The following is a 22,170-nucleotide window of genomic DNA, read 5'->3' on the forward strand; positions in this document are numbered from 1 at the left end:
GTACACATGTCCGTGGTGAGACCATTCTAGCTATTCCATGCATGAATGGAAAATAAAAATGTTAAGGGAGACAAGCGACATTTTAATTTTACTAAGGGAGATAAGAGAATACTACTTCCGTCAGTGAAGGTCATCAACAAGCGAGAAAATGCCGTTTAAAAACGATGATTATTTACCTAGTTACGAGGAACTCACTGTACCAGAACTTCAGGTGACCTCATCAGTACTTAGAGCTGGTGCTCATCATTTTGGAAAGTACTGTGATGAACAGAGCAAGGTTGGAACAAGTTTATTTGTATAGTAATACTTTCCACTATTACTATGAATAATACTATATTAAACTTTGATGACTCTGTCTTGCTGTCAGTTTTGTATCATAGTGAATATGTTCACAGCGGCACTCTTCATGACTTTGTACGCTGGGGTGACAAACACTTTCTTGTCTTGAATGCCTCAAAGACTAAAGAAATGATCTTCGACTTTCGAATAAACAAGCCTGAGGCAGTCATCATTACAATCCATGATGCCATCGAGGTAGTCGCCTCATAAATATTTAGGTACTATCTTCGATAGCAATGAGACATTAAATGGGACCTCAACATTGACATGATCCTCCGTAAGAGCCAGCAACGCCTGTACCTCCTACAGAAACTCAGATCTTTCTTGGTGATCGTCACTCGGTTCTGTAAGTCCTTTATTGAAAGTCTCATCACTTTTTCTTTCATCTCTTGCTTCCACAGCCTCTCCCTAGAGGACCGGAACAGTCTTGTCTACCTTGTTAATATCTGTTTCAAGATCAATGGAATACGGCAGAGGGCAGCCCTTTGTCATCAGCAAATCCTTAGGAAGGCATCCTGCATCCGCTCTATTTCTGATAATGTGTTGGGATGTGAGTTTTCAGCCTTGCAGTCTGGCTGCAGTTGTGCGATGCCCACATGCAGAAGCAATTGTCACCGCAATTCATTTATTCCACATGCCATTTACATGATCAACTCAACTGGCCATGATCTTGTGCTAGCCTGAGGTGACCTAATATCATTAACTATATCTACTGTTGCTGGAAGTGTGTGTGTGCGCAAGAGAAAAATTATTTCAACATGTATATTTATTATCTATATATTGCTAGTACGAGTACTATCTGCCCTTGTGGATTAACACACAGGGCCCAAAGTTGTATATTTCATTTAAACTCCCTTGTTGAACTTGAGAGGGCAGTGTTTTGGAGCAGACATACAACAATGCAAATACATAAACACGTATAAGGTTTATAGCCTAATGCAAGAGTGATGGTAAGAAATAATTTTTGCAAAGGAATGTAAACAAAAGTAAAGTAGAATTTGGTTGGGCTGTGGACAAGGTAGCAATCCAAACATTAGATACTTTGGAATTTGCCCACCAACCAGTGCATAAACAGGCCTGTGAGTGCAATGCATTTGCAAAATCATGACATTTTACAGTCATTATTTATAAGAACAGATCTGAGAATTTACATGAAATACATGCCCTCAAAAATTCCAGGTTACACTTACAGAAAGAAAATTTAAAACAGTATACTAACCTTATTTTCAGGAAAGCAAGTCATCTTTAATAACAATAAAATAAAATGCATGCATTTTTTTCAGGAGTTTATGCTTTGCCTCCAAGAGGAGAAAGACCCTCGCAAGTGTATAGCAGAAGGCAAAGAAGTGACAAGATGTGGCCTTGAATTTTTTGGGAAGGTCAAGCAGAACTGTTATTCTGAATTTACCAAATACTTTGAATGCATTGATCATAGTGATCGTCAGATGTCCTTAAAACAGTGAGCAACATTCTTTGGCTTGTTAAGTTGTAGTTGTCATTCTGTAATATTTTATTTGTCATTCTATAATTCTGTAACATTTTTTACATAAAATTTAATTATATTTGAAGATTGGCACATTTTGTCCAGGAGTTTCTTATTACTTGCAGGAACATCAAATTTTTAGTTTGTATATACCAGAACTATTTATTTTGGGCCTGGGATCATTCAGCTTTTGGTGTTTGGACAATGTTGTCTGTCTTGGGATGATTTGACTCTTTGGGTCTTTGGGCAAAATGACTGGGACCTAATTGCTTAAGCTTTTTACTGAATTAAGCAGTTAAATTTAAGGACAAGCTTTCAAATGATTAATCAGAAGAATTCTATTAACATCTTTCCAGAGTCAAAAGCATTCTTTATTGAAATGTCTATGTGTGCATGTGCACACATTTATGCATGTCAAAATGTGATTTAGATAACTTGTGTTTCAATGTAGGAACTTATAACCATGCTTAAGTATAATATTACCTATTGCTGAAACAAATCTTTAGTACGTTTATTTTTAAATAACAAGAGGTTTGCAGAAATATGCTTTTCCTATTTAAGTTTATAAATATGCTTTGTCATTACCAGCTGCCGCACATCACAGGCTCTCTTTGACAACTGTATGAAGGAGAAACTTGGTCAGGATCGCCCTGATCTTGGTTACTTTGCATCTCGCCGCATTCACCACACAGAGCGACCCAAGCCACAACTTGCTCCACACCCACTTCCAGAAAGAATACCTGATCCTCCAAACTTCAAGACCGCTCCTAATCCCAAATTTGAACGTCCAGTAACTGGCTACAATTAGTAGGATATGTATTTTCAGGAATATTCATTTTAATAGTCAAGATGAAACCTGTTGAAAAACTGTAACTAGCAAGAAGAGTAGTCATATTCATATTTGAAGTTTTGGTAGGAAAAGATGTAAGATGCATTAAGCTTGTCGCCAAATGATAATTAAATGGCTGTTATCTGCATTGTGTTTATTGTGGGTACATGTTTGTGTGCATATATATAATTGTTATAAAATTACATAAGACTTCTCAAGGATCTCACATCTGGTTATTACTGGGCTTTGATTGAGCCTGATCGCAGATACCCTTAACCAGTTTTTAGAGTCACTCGCCTGTTACGCAGTGTTGATATGCTCCCATTCAAAGCAGTGAGATCCAATACCCACAAGCCTTCTTCTTAAGTGCTTAGATATTTTACTTTCTGCCATCACAAACATTGTAAATGTCAGCTTGTCATCAGATGTTTGCCCTTCTTTGTTTAAAAATTCCCTGGTGAAGCCACTTCTTAAGAAATTCACGCTTGATTTGATGTCAATGTGTTGAACAATTATCGCCCTGTTTCCAACTTGTCTTTCCTCTCAAAGATCATAGAGAAAAAAAGTTTTGACAGCTCTAGGCCTACTTACAAGAGCACAGCTCATCCTCCATGCTCAGTCATCATATAGACATATTATGTGCCCTTGACAGTGGTGATGTTTCTGCCTTAACTCTACTGGACCTGTCTGCTGCATTCGACACCATGGACCACTCTGCTCCTTTATAGACTACATACCCTCTAAGGGATTTCTGGACCTGCACTAGCGTGGCTCAACTCCTATCTCACTGATAGGATGCAGGCTGTGTTCGTTGATGGTCAAACATCTCGCCCTGCTCCACTTTCCTGTGTTATCCCTCAAGGTTCAGTATTCGGCCCAGTTCTGTTCACTCTGTATATGAAACCACTTTCATCTTGCATCCAGTCTCACAACGTTTCTCATCAATCTTATGCAGATAATACACAGCTGTACTGCTCCACTCCATCGGCTGAGTCTCGCTCTGCCACAGCATCGTAGAAGCATGTATTAATGAAGTCAAAGACTAGATGGTAAACTTAAACTGAACAATGATAAAACAGAAGCCCTTCTATTTTTGAGAAGAAGAACTCCTTCTTCACTCGTTTGTTCACCTAATCGTATCAATGTGGGTGAAACCAGTATCACCTTTGCGTTCTCTGTCAGGAACCTGGGATTCATTGTCATTGCAGACATGACTCTTGCTAAACAAGTCACATCTGTCAGTCTACCTGTTATGAGCTATGCAAGATCAGCGCCAATCCGTCACATTCTGTCTACATGCACTACCAACTCTTTTGTCTATGCATTTGTTAAATCCAGGCTTGATTGCTGCAACTCCGTGCTTGCTGACTGCCCTGAATATCTTCACAAACTCAAAAAAACTGCTGCATGTCTAGTGCTTAGAGCTAGGAAACGGGACCATACCAGCCCTCTTCTTCGTTTTCTGCACTGGCTACCCATCCGTTCTCACATCCAGTACAAACTATCCGTGCTGAGTTTTAATGTCTTTGCTGGCACCTGCCCTGATTATTTCTCTAAATTGCTCTTTCCTTGCATCCCAACTAGACAACTCTGCTCCTCGTCTGATGATCGTCTCCTTACTCTTCCTGTCATATAGATATATAGACACAGGATTTTTAGTTATTGTGCAGCAAAACAATGGAACTCTCTCCTTTTCATTTCCACCACCTACCCACTATTGAATCCTTTAAATATGCACTGAAAACATACCTCTTCCGTAAACAACCTTTCCCATAATGCTAGTCCTTTTTCACACCTTTCCTTTTGCAATATCATATTACTCTCAGGTCTTGTTCTTTGGTTTCTATTTATGTTTTCTGTATTTGATTATATTTTTCATCAGTACTGTTGTTTATTCTTTTATAGTTAACGTTATTTGTTTTCCTGTCCCTCGTATACTGTCCATGTTTTGTTCTTGTTTTTAAACGCTAAGAGAATACTCCTTAGGAGTGCGAGTATGCACTTTATAAATTTTGCATTTTTTTGTTTTATATGAGCTATTGTGTGTAAAAAGGTAAGATAATATTGAGAAAGCAATAACTTATTCAGAGAGACATGTTTGTGTTGGAGATTGAAAGGTAATGGTAGTGTATCCACTCATGCTTTGCATACAGTTCTTGTTTGCATATGGTCCATACATTCCATGGAAGACCTATAGATTTTACTAACATTATTTATTAAAGAAAAGGTATCAGTAATTTGAACATCTGTAGCAATACATCACATCAGAGAAACATTAAAAATGTTCTAAGCATTGGTTACATTTGCCTCAATGGCCGACCAGAAATGATTACTCTTGTAGGCTGTCCAATAGGTCCCATGATGGGTCAAGCACTGAGACTGATATTGTGCAAATCTAACTTCTTTAGTGAGCACAACAACTGATATAGATAAAAATAGATTTTCTTCAAACATAAATTGTGTTCTATAAAATTCCTATTTGAGAAAAAAGTATTTACCTCAAAAGGTTTGATTTAAGGGTAGATCGGCGATTGCAGTTTGCACATACACCAAAAAACTAGCTTGTACCTCTTGGAATGTGTTTGCCCCAGTTGAGACTTTTTGAGAGAGGTCAAAATGTTTTTCAAGGAAAACAGGTCTCCTCTTTTAAAATATGTTTAACAAGACATTGCTGATAGCTTGAATACCTGCATAGTTTAGTTTTAGTTTAGTCCTTATTACTCCTCGAGGAGGTTAGGGCTGCAGGATACCCGCAAATAGTTTATTTTAAATAATGTGCACGAGGCTAATGCATATTGAGATTTTCATAAATCAATGAAACATAATGGTTTTTATTCTTTTAAATTTATTGTTCATTCATGGACACTTCTTAGCATTCTGATCAGTTGTAGCCAAAATATCTAATTCAGAGTAATCTTTGTCACTTAGTGACTGCATCAGGGAGTCTACACTATAGATACTCCAAGTTATTATGTGGCTACATTATTCATTTTGCATATGCATGCTACGGCTCATAATGGCTTTCCTGCCGTCTAGGAGAAAGCGTTAACATCACACTGTAAATGCTTGTTACTGTGGGTTAACAACTGTATCTTTTACATATATCTGGTTGATTTTTATTAACCACGTGCTTATGCTATTTTTTTTTTTATTAATCAGCTTTAAGTGGATGTCTTTGAGAGAGAAATATTACCAATTTTACTGTTAAAAACTTTTTAAATTGTAAGCTTTTTCTTCATTCCCTCACTCTCTCATACCCCACTCACAAAACATTCTAACATTAGTCTTCTTCAATCCTGCTTGCTGCAAGCAGACAAAAAATACAGTCTTTAAATTATTTTTAAGGGAAAAACAAAGATCAATCTAAACTTGCTTATGACTTAATAATGTAAGAATGAGAGGTGATATTTTAACAACCCATAGACTGTGTAACTAAGAGCTGATCATGCAAGTCCCCAAAAAAGTGGGATATCGAAAATCCTGAGAAAGCCTAAACACTTTGATCCGAGCTGCAGGCTTGATGAGCTGATAACCTTGTACAGTTATCAGAAGTTCCTTCAAGATCCACAGAAATGGAATGTAATCAAAACTGATAAAGCTTGCCGTATGTTTACAAACTGACAGGAACCAGTATGTATATCAAAATTTTTAAATGTATCCCAGTTCATGAGACAATCAAACAGTAGAACAAAAAATTTGTAGTCAAGTAGGTTTTGAAATTGTCCAGCTTAAAGCACATTTCTGCATCTTTAACATTTTCACAAGATTCAACCTTACCCTTCTCTCACATTGGTTATGTAGTTCTATGTTTTAAGTGTTAGCAAATTTGTTCATCACTGATGTATTTTACAACAAAAATCTTATTTTTGTCTTTTTGACAGGTTGGCACAAAGAGGAAAACAAATATTCTTCCAGGCATATCTTTGTTATCTAGAATATTAAAAGACATCAACAGATGACTCAAACATCAAAAAAAGTATTATAGAAGGGGTGAGCCAAGCTTCAAGAGGCCAATAAACCCAGCATGCAGAAAATAATTTTACTTGTAGACACCAAAGTCAACATAAGCTAAAGACAGAGAAAAGGGAAAGATGTCTGCTGTCAATATGCAATTTGTGATTTCATAAATTAATGTGCAGTCTCACAAACCTAAAAATTACTCAAAATATCATTTTTTGTCCAAATGTCTAATCTCATGTTAATAACTAAATAAAGCCAAGAGTGAAACAGAAATAACTAAAATGTCTGATGAAATAAAATGATACAATATCTTGGGGAAAAAGAGTAGCTATGCTTATCAGATCATATAAAATTTAACATTATTTATGGACACACAAAATTTTGACAAACTACTGGATTTCTGTTACTCTCAATTCTCTACATGCTACCCATATTTCACATACCTGTCACAATCCTCATGCAAACATGTGCACACACGCATGCAAATTATACATGTATACATACATTCACACCTAACACTTACAGGCAACTTTCTGCACATCAAAATATTTTATATCACAGATTTGTCAGCCCAAAGTTTGAAGCAGCCTATGAGTAAGCTGACAATGGACGGTTTAAAACATCTCTGGGAGTAAATAATATGTTAACTGCTGAACATCACTGGTCTAGTGGTAGTGAATAGGCAAAAGGGATTTGTAGGATGTCTAATAATGTTTTACATGCCTTTTTTTTTCTCTTTTTTTTTCAATGTCTGAGATCTGCACTCATTTGAAATTTCACTTTTCTTGATAAAAAAAAGCAATGACAATGAAAAAATAATTGTTGTACACATGGAAGACATCATTTAAAACATCAAGAGAAAGAAGTTTTTAATTTTTTTTCAGATTAATGCATATGTGTGCTTTTCCTACATGGGTGCATGAATCTGTGAGAGGATTCTTAAGTGTACAGGTTTGTGCACTCAAGAATTGTTTACACTTGCACATATATGTCTATACATACCTGCATGCATGCTTTTTCTTAAAACCAGAACTATGTGTGACTGGACTATGAGGACTCGCTGCTAAAAGGAATCTGACAAGTGTGATGAAGTTTCAGCTATGCTAGATCCTGTGATGTTCAGCAAGCATCGAAATGGGACTAAGAGAACCAGGGCATCATGACTTTGCAAGGCTGCGTAGTATTTTGTCAATGCGCTGGTCATTACGCAGTATGTTTGATTTGGTGGCAGCAATTAAGTCCAGCTGGTCAGAAATGGCACGTTCCAGATCAGCCAACTGGGCCCTCAGTGGTTCAACAGCTCGGTCTGTCACACTGAAATGCGAAAGTAAGTCCAAATATATAAAAAGTGTATAAATTCCCTAATTCTCTAACAAGCTGTTTTCATTTCAAGGTTTATTTTGGAGTTTCTTATGACACTACACATTTATTTGTCTTTAAGTAAACTGAAAGAAAACAGAAAATCTAACAGATAAGTAACAAAAAGATTAACTATTTCAGGAATCTATCTGGAAAAAAGAAACATTTTATGGAAAAAGCTTATGTTAGAAGACCTAATACATGATAGTCATATATAAGAAGTCTTATCTATTAATAATGCTCATTCAAATTTTATCTATCTATTCCTCTTCGTGCATCAGGTTGCACATAAGGCCTAAACCAGAGTCCGCCACCGATTTCGATCAGCTCCAGCTGACCCCATGTCCACCCCTTTCCTTTCATCTCCCTTTCCACTGTTGTTCTCCAATTATTCAAATTAATATCAGTAAATATTGTGACATATTACTAAATATATACTGAAGTTCTTCAACTTAGCATGATGCCACTGTTACTAGTTGACAATAACAACCAAATAAACTTTGCATTTTGCCAGTCCAATGATTTGAAGTATTCAGCATAAGGAGTTTTTAAACCAATGTCCTTCAACAAAAAGCCTTAATCTACCTGCGTTCTCGTCGGAGAGCAAGGGCATGTTCTTTGTTCTCAGCCCGCCAACGGTCCAGCTCCTTTTGCATGGAGTCCAGATCTTCCTGAACATAGTCCATGATTTTGCCCAAAGGGTTGGCACTACGGGTCAGTGACTGAATTGATCCCTGCAATCTCTCAATCTCCTTGGAAACCATCTCACGCTGCTTACGTCGCTGGACATCAGATAACGCTGGACGCTCCTGAGAGTAAAGACAGAAGAATATGAAATAAAAAAAAATAATAAATAAAAATATAAAAAAACTAGCAGCAGAAATTTACAGTATTACAAAAATTATTTAAAAGAACCATTAACTGTCAGTTTGATATGGATATGTCATTGTCGCTTTGTTAATGAGTTTTATTTTGTTGTTTATTGAGCACCCTCAGCTCTAATAAGTTACCTTCTACTGCTACCGTAATGGTGTACAAAGACTAGTAAACAAAAATATATATGTCAGGAAGTTTGAAAACAATATAAGTTAAACATATGTTCTAAAATATTGATACTGAAAGAATCTTACAATTTCTGTTTTCTTAATCAGTGAAGGCTGCTGCTGTTGTTCTGCTTCTTTCTTAGATTCTAGCATTTTCTTCACAAGAGCACCTGCATGGAGTAGTTTGCATTGACACAAGCTTCTCAAAATACAAAAACCCACATATCAACAATCACTAACTAGAGACACATATACACACCTGGTAAAGTTGAAGACTAGCAACTCCTAGATTTTTGACTGATATGCAGGCTATATGTGATGTATTAGCTGATAAAACAATAACATCAAAAAGCAGCTACCAATCAGTACTGATTTTTACTAACAACAATTGGCAGTTGTTAGTATTCAAATGCACATCTTTCTCAGCCACTACTTCAGGAAACTTTTTTTCCTAAACTTTTAAACATAGTTGCATTAATATCAACACTTAAAAATATAATTCCCTACACTCCCTCCTACTTCACCCCTTTCCTGATGTTTTATGCTAAAATGAATGGACAAATCCAGACCTATCAGTGAAAAATAGCGTAAAATGAGAACATACAAAATCTTATCACCTCTAACACTACAGTATCCAATGCTCATAAAAAAACTAATAAAACACACACTTTTAAAGGTGTGCACCATAAAAAGAATCACAAGAAATGTACTTTAAATTCTTCTGACGTAAAAACTATTACAAAAAAAAAAAAAAAAAAAAAAGGCTATTAGAAAGCCCTTCTCACCATGTTCAGCATCATCTTCTGGTACCACTTGACTAGATGCCTGCAACAAGAATAACTCAGCCATGAGTCTGCAAGGTGTACTTGGTCTCCCTTAAATCGCACACTAAATATCAAAGTCTATGTAACCAACACATTAGTCCCTGATGGCTATGTAGGGGTGGGCTAGTCGTAAAAAAACACAACAAAGATGGAAATTGCGGCACAACTGCAGATTTTATTCAGAGTTTCACTCAGCGGCTGGCCTGCTGTCTCTCCACTCTCACTTCCAAACCAAAAGCCCCCTTCAACTGTAAAGCTACACTACTTATCCTATCTCCCCTTAAATGTTTCAGAACCATCCACCCCTTTTTAATTCCATCACAGCCTTTCTCAGCCCCCATGGTCACCCCCTACCCGGGGGTGACCTGGTCATGGTCTCCCCAAGTGGCTCAGGCAACTTCCTAACTTCTGGTGTAACAATAGGTCCAGTCGCCAGCAGCTGCGGGTGGGCAGTTCAAGGCTGGCTATAAGTGTGAGAAAGCAACAGTCCTGGGAGCTGTTTGGCCCCTACCCTCTACAAACAAAGACATAACTCGGTACACAAGGGACAGTCCTGGCAGCTGTTCGATTCCTACCATCTACAAAGACACAACTTAGTACACTACTAGAGTGCTACATCTACTTTAACTGACAACATTCAGGCCCAGAACCCCACCTGATCTGTAACTGATGGTGGTTGTGGTAGTGCTGTCTCCTCTACCAAAAAGTTTTCATCTTCATCTTCTGACTGTCGGTCATTGTCTGTTATAAGATTAGTGGGTGCACCTGAGCCCAACCTGCAACAGTGTTCCCAAATTCCACACAATGTTCTTCAACAACAAAGTCTATCTACAAATTTGCTATTTACATAATAACAGCTCTCTTATTAGAAGACTACTTCTCCCCTCTAGCACCTGAGAACAAAAAAAAAACCCAAAACATTGTCAATAAATAAACTTTTCAGTGACATTCTCCAAAAAATTCAAAAGGCACTCACCGCATTGTTGGTTCTGCTTCAGAGCCTTCATGCTTTGGTCTCGGTGGAGCAGGTCGTGCACTGGATGGTCGGCCAATCTTCCTCCTTCATAAAAGAGACAGAAACTAGGAAAATTCCACTAACCAAAACCATGTTAGTCACATACACTGAGAATATTTATGTGATATGTAAATGCAACACAAAATCACAAGTATCAATCTTAGAAAGAGGTAAAACATAAAACTCACGCTGCAACTACCTGTGGCGGAAGGTCTTCGTCACCCAGACCTGACTCTTGGTTATCATCTGGAAATCTCTGCTGGAATTCTTCATCTTCTGTAACATTAACAGCATGAAACACTTTGATATCATCTGATAACTTTTAACACAGGCAACTTTGATCTTGATCCAATACTTGTGTGATCAAAGTTAGGCACAGTGCTATGCACGCCATTGCAAAATGTTAACTTAGTAGTACCAGGTCTATTCTTTCTGCACACATTTTTGCTTTCTTCTTTAAGGTATGAAGTCTACATCTCTTCTTAAAAAATAAATTTAAAGCAAGAGAGCTTCATATAAAACCTAACACAAAATAGAAATGAATAGAGAGTGGTCATTCATTTTGATCATCCAAACAAATTTTCAATCACTTTGTGCTCATTAACCAACTGTGGAAATAAGCTATTAAAACAGATAAACACAAACTAATTCTTCACTTTACATACAAGCTAAGAAAATGTTTGAATATGGAATGAATATGCAACATGCCATATGACCAATCAAAATTGTTTCACAATACACATTTGAAAGCCTTAGCGGTATCATTACTTTCAACTTTACATGTTACTCCAAAGCTTTCACACAAGTAACTAGTATTTCTTCTTAGTGCTCAACTCCATTTTCTCACTTTGTCACTGGTTGGGGTTTTTTCCTTCCTTTTTTTTCTTTTTTTTGAAAGTCCAAAGCACTTTGTGTTCAACAAGTCTGGCTTTTACAAACTACATCCAATATGCTGAGCTAGCATCATGCACAGTGTACAAATGACACACAATTTCCAGTGTTTTGCACTACCCTTGTTGCACTAATTACAATAAACATATATGCAAAGGAGTTTATATATGCAGATAAAAACAAATTTGGCTCCTGACACAGAAGAAGATATATCTTTCCAGAACAAGAATCAAAGCCCACAAAGTTACATATAAGCCTGTATCAAGCCAATATTTTGTTTGGATAAAAACTACTTCAAGGTGCAGAACCAAGCAAAAAAGAAAAAGATTAAAATGGTGTAAGAATAAAGATGTGAAAAACAGAGAGACAAGACAAGAAAATGATTTCAATGAAAAGCTGAGGCATACAAAATGATGTTAAACTGATTAGCTCATAAACCATCCCACATTCTCACCAAAGTTGATCTATCTATCTATCTATTCCTCTTTGTGCATCAGGTTGCACATAAGGCCTCAACCAGAGTCCGCCACCGATGTCGATCGGCTGAAACCCGCTCGTGACCCCATGTCAGCCTTTCCTTTCATCTCCCTTTCCACTGTTCTCTCCAAGTTCCTTTTGGCGCTCGTTTTCTTCGGCCGTCTGGAGTCCATCGTAGGGCGACTCTGGAAAGGTGTCTGCTGGCGGAGCACATGTCCAATCCATCGCCAAACCCTTCGTTGAAACCTGCGTGTGAGTGACTCGGTTTCAGGTGGAGTTCTCGTTGGTGAGTGTTTGCCAAAGATGTTAAGTATCGCCTGAGGCATCTGTGGAAGCGTCAAGCTTGTTACTGATAGGTTTTGGTTCATTTCAAGATTCTGATCCGTAAAGAGGGTGCTGATCACATTTGACTTGAATTCTCATTGATCTTCTGGCTGATGTTTTGCCATGTGCTGAGTGAGCAAAGGCCTGACTGGCTTTCTGCCAGTTAATCAATTGTTGACCATTACCCTAAGATAGGGAAACTGTCAACTCACTTCCTCAATCTCAGCCTGTCGCACTCTAGCACACTGGGATGTGTGATGTAAGTGATGAGCTAAAGTGCACTTAACCGAGCATTTTAACTCATTCTCTATACCATCATTAACTGTTTGTCAGTAACAGCACAGTCTGCAATTACTGCCCAGAGCCCAAATATTTGCCTCTACTGATCAGATATAGAATAGGATATAGTGTTAGTTCATAACCAGAAAAAAAATTATGTATTTAAAGTATATTTGACAGGAGTCAATGAGTACATTAAATATATATATAAGCTGGGTGAACATCTATAAATCTGCTAGAAAACACATAGAAGCTAGAGAAATCTCATGCAAATGTAAAATGAGCAAAAGCATCAATGTTTAAGACTTGCAGCTTACTTTTTATGACTGTGCGTTGTGTCTTCATGTCTATTTATAGTATCTTATCTGTGGCAATCATCATAAGCATACAAATCCTTGCATGTGTGTGCAGTAGAAAATGGGTGAACCTTGTCCTCAATCTTCCCTCTACTTTTTCAAGTAATACACAGACTTTGACACCATTAGGGGATGACAAGGACAAGAAAGGAAAGCTCAAGCAAATGGGTCGCTCTCTTACCCTCATCTTTGTTGTCACGCCCTGTAAAGTGCAGAACAGAAATAGCAGGCTGGCGTTAGTGCTCACAACACCACAGTGATGTCACATCACAGCATCCCACAGCAATGCTTAACATGCGTACCATGTACAGGACATGTAATGTGACATTGTTACGTAAGATTCATTTTGTTAAACTTCGTCAAGCAAGTCTACACCTCTAATTCAATAACATTAGCACAAAGTTAATCCTAAATGAATATAAGCATGGCAGTATACACCAAAATACAAAAGAACCTTGTAATTTTAATTAGTGAACATGGCTTTTTAAAAAATCTGAATTCCTGAAAACAATGTCAGTAGCAATTAACAAAGACTTGTAAGCTATGTAAACTAATTCATTTTAAAACTATATAACTAAAATTAGAAAACATGTAAAGGAAGCCATTAATTCTTCCTTCTATATCTTTAATCAACTTGACAAGTCTTGACTTGGGATAAGATTTACACAAATTTGCAATGTTCAGTTTTCTACCACTATCTCCCACACTTTCTTGTCCTCTGACTTCCATTATCAGAAGTGTTTAAATTTAAATAATTCTTTTAAATAAAACCTTAACAATAGCAGTCCAACATTACTATACAAGCTTGAAATAAAATTCATGTATTTGGAAGTGCATGCATGCATTTTGTATGTGCACATATATGTAAGCAAACACTTGTAAGTGAATGCAAAGACTGAACTGATGGCATCACCTCTAAAAGAAGCACACAACCACAGTTGCAAAAAAATTTTTTTTTAAATGAGAGAGAAAAAAGCGCACACACTCAAACAAAATATATGAATGAAATAAACTTTATCACTCCAGGGAATAGTTGGAAGGTACCTGGCACAACAGTGCACAGGATAATGTCATAAATGATGAAGAATATAACATGATATATGAAAGTTGATTATGGACAATGTCGCCATATAAGAGATATCAGTATAGAAGGGGCAGATCACAGGGATAAATGTTCCATTGGGCTCGAAATAGAAAGAACAGTCATTTGGCTGAAATTATCGACTATAAGCTGGGAATATCAACCTTATGTCCAGCATCTGAGGAGAGGATGGACATGCGCTCTGTGACTGTTAGGGTGCATGCCAAATGCTAAATGATATCATAAATACATCAGATCAACCATGTAATACCTTGTCTCCTACGACGAGATCCCTTGGCAGATGCTGGGCGCTGAAGTTGAACACTATAAGAGTACCTGTAGAGAGTATACAATGCTGTAACAGTGAGAAGACATGAAACACATTCACTCTCACCTGGCCACTAAGACAATTGCTATCATAATGAGATTTTATAGAGATGCTCTTACTATTTTCTTTCTTTTTTTTTTTTTTTTTGACTGTACCAGATGATAACCTAGGAGATAAAAGGTTACACTAGCTCTATAACTATCGAAAGTTCTCTCCTTGACAGTAAGCTAGCATGTGCAGAGCACTCAACTAGTCAGGTGAGCAACTATCCTCTCACAGCTATAAAGGCAAATGCAGGGCCAATACACCACTTTTTTTAAATGATTTTTTTTTATGGTCACTGTGGGGTTCACTAGCCTCTGCTCTTTACATGTGCAACATTCACTCTGCAAAGCTTGTGCACTGTCAGTTGATATCCCCTGTACTAAGGTGTTTTCCCACTACATAATTTTTTCTGCATTTTTCATTGAAATTTCTTGTGATATCGTATTGAAAAGACTGGCGTATTGGCCTTGCTTTATAGCTGTTAAAGGGCAGTTGCTTACCTGACTAAAAGAGTGCTCTGCACATCAGGCATGTCCTAGCTCACAGTCAGGGAGAGAACTTTCAATGAGAGCTACTGTAACCCTTTATCTCCCATAGTCATGTCATCTGGGTAAATCTCCAAGAAAGAGTTTACTCTCAAAATTATATTTCTGTGAAAAACTAGACCCCAATTTCATCAGCGTAGAAATTATTGCAAGAAATGTGTATCCAACATCCTATTAATAGCTGGCTTCAAATGTCAGAAAAACTTCCAATCCATTTATGGTGACTACTTTTTGACAAGGGAGCATAAAACATGTGATATTACAGAATGGTAAATGTGTGTGACGGTACATTATGTGTGATAATGAAGAAAATAGCATTCTTGATGTTTGTGATGGAGAGAGACTGTGCAAATATGAAACTGAATGTCAGTATGTTTAGTGTATGAAAGGCATATATTGTAAGATTTTGAGGCAGATGTGTAATGGTATCAAAATTATTATATCTGTTAAATTGTCACCAAGACAAGTGCGGCATGACAAGCTTACATCCAAAATAAAAAATGAGATAATAAGGCACAGCTACAAAGAAAAAGAAATACTAAGCAACAAACTTGGTTAGACTCTTTTTCAGCATTTGTTTCTGGTGTTTCATTTTCTTTCTCCTCCATCTCTCTTGCCTGGACACAAAAGTGAGTTTGGCAAGTTAAAAATCATAACTGTCTCTTAATAAATCTAGGAAACAAGAAACTTAGATGATTTAGACCCAGTAGTTGAACCAATGTATATTTTACAATGTATGGTAGGCTTGTTGCTAGAGCAAACTTTTCATAAATGCTATGAAAAACTTTTATGTAAATTTTAGCTGTTTCATGATTAGATCAAATACTGTTGCTACTTAAGAACAAAACAAAAACATTTATAAAGTCCATATACAATTATTGTAATCGAATTATATAAAAACAAACAAGAAGACTTCCAAACACTTCCATGCAAAAACATAGTAAAAAATACTAGCAACTTGGAATTTAAAGGATTTCTCCATGACACCTTTACCTTCATGCAAGGACCTTTGTTAGTGTTGCTGCATATCTTCATGCTCATGCACTTCACGTTCTTAATAGGAGATTGACTCCCCCACACTAGCTTAAAAACTCCGGCCAAAAATCCTGCATCATTTCTAAACAGCTAGCTATAAGGTTGTCTACTTCCTGTCTAGCTTATGTATAAGAGAGTTTAAAATGAAATGATGTATGCCCTTTTAACCTTTTAATGTGTACCTCTTCCACATCCTGCTAAAAAACTCTTTATAAACACTTGCTCTGACTGCCTACTGCTTCAGTGCTGAAAAAATCTTTCACCATTATTAAACTCTTTGTTATAAAATGTTATCAAATTATACTGTTAAATTAACACAAATTACACTGTCTACATTCCTGCTTCCTAAGTTTATTCAGTTTGTTTTCTTTAACCAAAGTGACCTGTGTTGCTGTCTCTAATGCAGACCTGGGCAAAGGCCGGCCCGCTGGCCCGCCCGCCAGTGTATATATATATACTATATATACAGTATTGGGTAAAACGGAGTTAACTATATTAGTCCGGCCCTCTAAAACCATCCCAATTTCTCATGCGGCCCCATAGGAAAATTAATTGCCCACCCTTGCTCTAATGTAACCCTTCTTTTTTGTCATTCCCCACCCACTCACCAAAACCACCTTTTGCTCAAGCTCTTCTTCAGTGCAAGCTACTGCTGTTAAGACAGCACCTCCTGAAACTAGGGCAGTCTGGTGGCCAATATAGTATGGCTGCCCTGGATTCAGATCTTGTCTCAGGCATGTGTTCTTTCTCTGCATGTAGCATCTGTCTACAAGGACTGGCTGCTTTGCTGTGATATGGCTAGGCAAAAATGCCAATCCCCTTCTCCGTGCTCCAAACTTCAAAGCATTTAGATACCAGGACCCAACCTCATAACCTTGTTGAAAAGTAACAGTTGCAAGTGCTAATGCCTCACCAACTAAATTTCTACTGAAAAATTTGAAACAAGTATATAGAGAGCAGCTGGCTGCTTTGAAAGCTATCCAATTGTTATAGCTGTATTTTAAGCTGGTGAGGAGAACACCCAAAATCATTTTTGAAGTGCTACACAGGTTAAATTAATTTTGAAGTGCTACACAAGTCAAATATATGATTTCTGTAGATGGGGAAATGCATTGGACCTCAAATTATGTATTTTGTGGTAATTTTGCTAGGCCACAGCATAATATCCATAAGCATATAAGGCCTTTGATAGCATTTGTTCAGACATCAATAAAATTTACCAAGGCTAAAAGGAATGATGTAAAAACTTTTTTTTAACTACAGACAACTCCTGGATTCGCAATGAATCTTCATGGTTGGTGTAAATGTTTACCCTGGACTATTTTTCTCTTTGCCTTTGCTGCTTTTTTAAAATTTCTGTTTTGCAAAAGTGTACTAGCCAAGGAAATTAAAACTGGAAATCACATGACTTGAACAACGAACAAAAAGGAACTGCATGCATAAGCTCCATTAGATTGACCTTTGCTGTGGGATTACTGTCTATGCAGTGGCCTTCCTGAGAGTTCTGCTCATCTTTCTGTAGATTTATGTTGCTTTGACTTCCTTGAGCAGGTCTTCTGTATGGTGCCTGTTCCTTACTTGGCTTTGTCCCTTCAGCACTATCTGTACTTACATCATTTGGTTTGTCTGGTGGCGAAAATTTTCGTGGGACCTTTGGTCCAGATTTCTGTTCCCGTTTCTTACTGTTACCTTTCAACAATCCTGATGGTTTGACAGAATCTGAAGCATTAGACCCTTCCAGCATGACAGAATCTTTATCGGTGGATGCCCCAAAATTCTTGCTATGTGCAGCTTCAGCATCTTGCCTAGGAGCAGCCACATTAGCAGAAGGCTTAAGTGACTTCTTACTTGGTATTTGCCTTGATTTAGCAGCTTCCTGCTTTGTATCGTTGGTATTTGTACCAGAGCCAGAATAATTTGGTTTTTGAGATCCATGCTGGCTCTGCACATTTCCTGTGGCTGCATCTTTGCTCCCCTTGCGCCTTTCTCTAAGTCCAGTGTATCTGTATTTTCGACTGCTGTTCTCAGCATTATCACTCTTTTGTGAACTTTCAGCATGCCTAGGAGAAAGTTTGTTGCCAGACTCATGCAGAGACTGAGCTTTCTGTCTAGAGCTAAGGGAAGAATGTGAACTTCCTACTTGTGCAGAAGGGGCCCCATGTGCTTCATGGTGACTAGCAGTTTTGCCTTCTTGCTGATGGGGATGGGTTTCTGACCCAGTCTCCCCTGCATCCTGGCTGTCTGCATCTCCTTCCAACTGTACCATATGTCCAAATTACACATTTACAACTACTACTGTCACACTACATACCATTCACACTTTACTTCTAGCTTCCATGTACAGCTGACCTTTCTCTCCCACTTCACTAGCCATGTTTTGAATATATTTAAACATTATCAAACTGATAGAATGTTTGAAGAAAAACACTAGCCTACATGATCTTGATTACCTATAATATTAAAAATCTAATTTTAAAATCTGCCTTATGCAGTTTGACTTGACATTGAAAGTAACTACACCTTTATTATGTTTACATGCTCAATCCACCTGATAACAAAACCTCCAATTTCATAGTTTATTTACCCTTCTGCGTCTGTCTCTGTCTTTCTCAGGATCTTTGTCTCGCTCTTTATCCCGATGCTTTTCTTCTCTCTCTTGGCTCTTCTCTCTCTGGTCTCTAGTTCGATTTTGATCACGCTCCTTCTCATTTCCATCACGTTCTTTATGTCTGTCACCTCGACTTCTGTCTCGATCTTTTGGGCGTTCTTGATTTCTTTCTTCATCTTCTTTTTGCTGTTTATCCTGAAAGATTAAAAGTAGTTCTTTGAGCCCTCAGTTGAATATATTTATCCTCCTCAAGTGGATGAAGACCACATGGTCAGCATTAGCTTCCCTAACCATATTTAGGTGTGAGTGTATATTTTCATGCATATGCATTTGTCTGTGTGCATGCATGTGTGTGCATGTTGTACTTTCAAATGCATATAATGCTAATAACCAAGATATCATCATGCTTTGAGACCACCAAAAAAGTTAACCAAGAAAAAAAAAACATATTTTACATGAGAGTCTCTCTTTCGTCCAGCACTCCGTGTTCTCTCTGTGTCTACACGGTCATGTTCTTTCTCTCCCTTGCTACTTCCTCCTCCACCAGAAAGGACCCTCTTTACATACTCTTCATTATCCACCTGCAAATTACAGAATGTAAGAATGCATTTGAAAAAAGTTCAATTAAATAAACAAAAAGAAAGTTCAACTGCCAGTCTAAACATAGATAAAATGTATGCGTGATATTTAGCAATGCAACAGTAGTGACCAGTTATGTCAAATCTAACTTATTAAACAACAAAATATTAAATGGCTTTGTTATTGATACAGTGTATTTATACCTACAAATCATATCTAAATCTACTGCGGTTTTTTGTTGTTGTTTTTTTGTCTTTTCCTTTTTTGCATTTCTACTTATGAAGCAAAAAAAAAAAAAAAATCAAACTAAACAAAAAATTTTATTCTTGCATCTTTTCAATGACAGTGAGTAGGAAGTTGAATATATTTTGATCTTTAAATGAATCTCTGTAAAAAATTCACAAGCCTTTAGCTTTAACATCTATAAAAATAATTTTACAGACTAGTTTTGAGATTAATTTTTGAAATTGTATATTTTCTTCAACTAAATTTAGTGAAAAATAAATATGTACAACACTAAATAATATAATTTTACATTCCAAATATCTGCTACATGCATTCTACAAAGATGATGTAATCATGACAACCTTTTATGCAAAATGTTTCTCATCTGCAGTCCCTTATTATTTAGTAATGTTTGCACTGTACAAAGTCAAAAACATGGTGCTTATTTTGCTAAAATCATGTAGAATCACAAAACTTGTATGGCGAAAGTCTATTGTTTTTATTCCTTTAGCATTGACTATCAAAATGCACAACAGATGTCTGCTTTTAAAACCAACAAAATCTGCAGTGTTGTCCTGCATTCAAAATGCTGAAGGTCTGTTTTACTAACATTGCATAATATGAAATTTTTGCTGTGTTGTATGTCTATGATGCTGAAGTATTCCAAGTAAAAGCTCTGCTATTCCATTTTCTTTACCTTTGCATTAATTGCAGCTGCCAATGCTTGGAGGAATTCATTAGTATTTTCTGGTTCATGTCCTGCAACAACTTTGATAGGCTTCATTGAAAGACGCTGCCCAGTCACTGCAACTATAAGTATTAAATTATCAGTCTGACAATGCATAACCAAAACTGTATAAACATTTGTATAAGAAAGTAAATACTGAAGAGTAAGTAAATATAAAAACTTCTTTTAAAAGGTAATGTAAAGCACTGATAATTAGTATTCAAACATTTAAGTGCTAGAAAGTTAAGTTTATGTATCTGCACACTAAGCACTAAATAATAAGTAAAAGGGTGTTTCTTTGAATTTTAAGGAGACTAAATCTTAATCTATAATTGCTCTCTGTTAAATATTTCACTTCAAGCACTTCTTCCAAGCTTTTCCATGTTTCTATATAGGTAAATGAGAACGCCTAAATGAAGAGCTTTAAAAAAAATCTTGATGATTTTTGTGCATGTGATCTAAGCATTAAATGCAACACCACCAGTCACCAGTATTGTCAGAAAGTTTAACTTATTCATAGATTAAAAAAAAATTGAAAAATCTAAAATGGATTTATTATTAATATACTGTAATATTTACCGATCATATCTACAGCTTTTTGAAGAAAAGCAATTTTACTATCCTTGTCCTGTATAACAAACAAAAACATATTAAATGTATTTGAACAATTTATATTTCTTACTGAAATTCTTCTGTGGAGAAATGCAATATATCAAATACTCTTTATTATTATCATCAACGTCATTATCACAAACAGACATCTATCATTACAATTTCAATTTTTTTAAATGCATAAAAATAAAGGACAAAATGCAAAACAAACAGACAAAAATCTCTGGATGTAAGGAGATTTCTGAATAAATAATGAAAACAGTGGACGAGGAACACACACACACAAAATATATAAATAAAATTATGTGCAATACACTGTTTAGTTCATGCTACATAATATGTTTAATTTTTTTAATGAATGAATATTTATCATGGAGAATTGACAAATATGATTTGGATGGCTGTTCACCTCAAGTGATCTGTTGTTGTTAAACTTCAAGGTGTACTAGACTCAAGCACATACCTTCACATTGTCTGAATTCATCTCTGCCTCTGTGAAGAGACCTTTCATAAATCCTGTTGTTCTGACAACCTTTAAGGGCCACAAAGAAACACGATAATAACCACAGGCTCTAATTATAAGATAATGTAAACAAAAAAAAATCTCGATAACATTATTGACTGATTTGAGATAACTGAATGTGATTCCCCCTCCTCCAGCACTATTACGGCTGCACTGCGCTTGTCTGTAGTCCCAGGTTACACCAATTAGACGACGATTTTTAAAACTCACATTGAATACGATTTCATCCAGAGATTATAAGATGTAAGACTGATAAATTTTATGAACTGAAAACTGCATGCTCTTTACAAGCTTTTAAAATATGAGCAATCAAAACATCGCGTCCATTCTAGAACTTACAGAAGTCATAATGTCGTGAAGGAATCTGAAGGGTGGTTTCGAAAGAAGCTTTTCTGTCAAAGGCGGTTTTTTGATAATTTTTCCCAGAGTATCTTGCGTTTTCTTCGCTATTTTCGGATCCATTGTTCTTCTGCGATTTCACAGTTTTCGCAGCAAATATAGATCATTTAGCGTTGTCACACATACATTTCGTCTGCATGCAGATGCTCCTGCTGTCAACGATCCCACAGGAACTGGAGCTGGAATTCAGTCCCAGAGTGCAGCTTGTGCGCAGGCGCAGACCTTGTTTTGCTAAGTCTACTTCCCGTTTTGCGCGGCACGTTGCTATGGACGACGAAAGCTTC

At 36.7% G+C, this 22,170-nt stretch overlaps 2 protein-coding genes across 2 annotated transcripts; one reads left to right on the forward strand and one right to left on the reverse strand.

Moving 5' to 3' along the window:
- Positions 1–90: 90 nt before the first annotated feature.
- On the forward strand, positions 91–2,799 carry LOC112556974 (NADH dehydrogenase [ubiquinone] 1 alpha subcomplex subunit 8-like). The gene is made up of 3 exons (XM_025226498.1): positions 91–277; positions 1,623–1,798; positions 2,411–2,799. Exons 1-3 carry the CDS (start codon positions 149–151, stop codon positions 2,628–2,630), a joined length of 525 nt encoding a protein of 174 aa, XP_025082283.1. The 5' UTR covers positions 91–148; the 3' UTR covers positions 2,631–2,799.
- Positions 2,800–4,847: 2,048 nt separating this feature from the next.
- Positions 4,848–22,083, reverse strand: LOC112558043 (TRAF3-interacting protein 1-like). The gene is made up of 18 exons (XM_025228228.1): positions 21,827–22,083; positions 21,428–21,496; positions 20,932–20,980; positions 20,323–20,435; positions 19,277–19,402; positions 18,798–19,016; positions 17,673–18,470; positions 15,730–15,795; positions 15,134–15,150; positions 14,532–14,596; positions 13,361–13,381; positions 11,041–11,128; positions 10,814–10,897; positions 10,493–10,613; positions 9,799–9,838; positions 9,101–9,183; positions 8,556–8,779; positions 4,848–7,925 (listed from the first exon to the last, which is right to left on the reverse strand). Exons 1-18 carry the CDS (start codon positions 21,947–21,949, stop codon positions 7,769–7,771), a joined length of 2,463 nt encoding a protein of 820 aa, XP_025084013.1. The 5' UTR covers positions 21,950–22,083; the 3' UTR covers positions 4,848–7,768.
- Positions 22,084–22,170: the final 87 nt, after the last annotated feature.

This window comes from Pomacea canaliculata, linkage group LG2 (assembly GCF_003073045.1).
Source record: "Pomacea canaliculata isolate SZHN2017 linkage group LG2, ASM307304v1, whole genome shotgun sequence".
NCBI classification, from domain to species: Eukaryota; Metazoa; Mollusca; class Gastropoda; order Architaenioglossa; family Ampullariidae; genus Pomacea; species Pomacea canaliculata.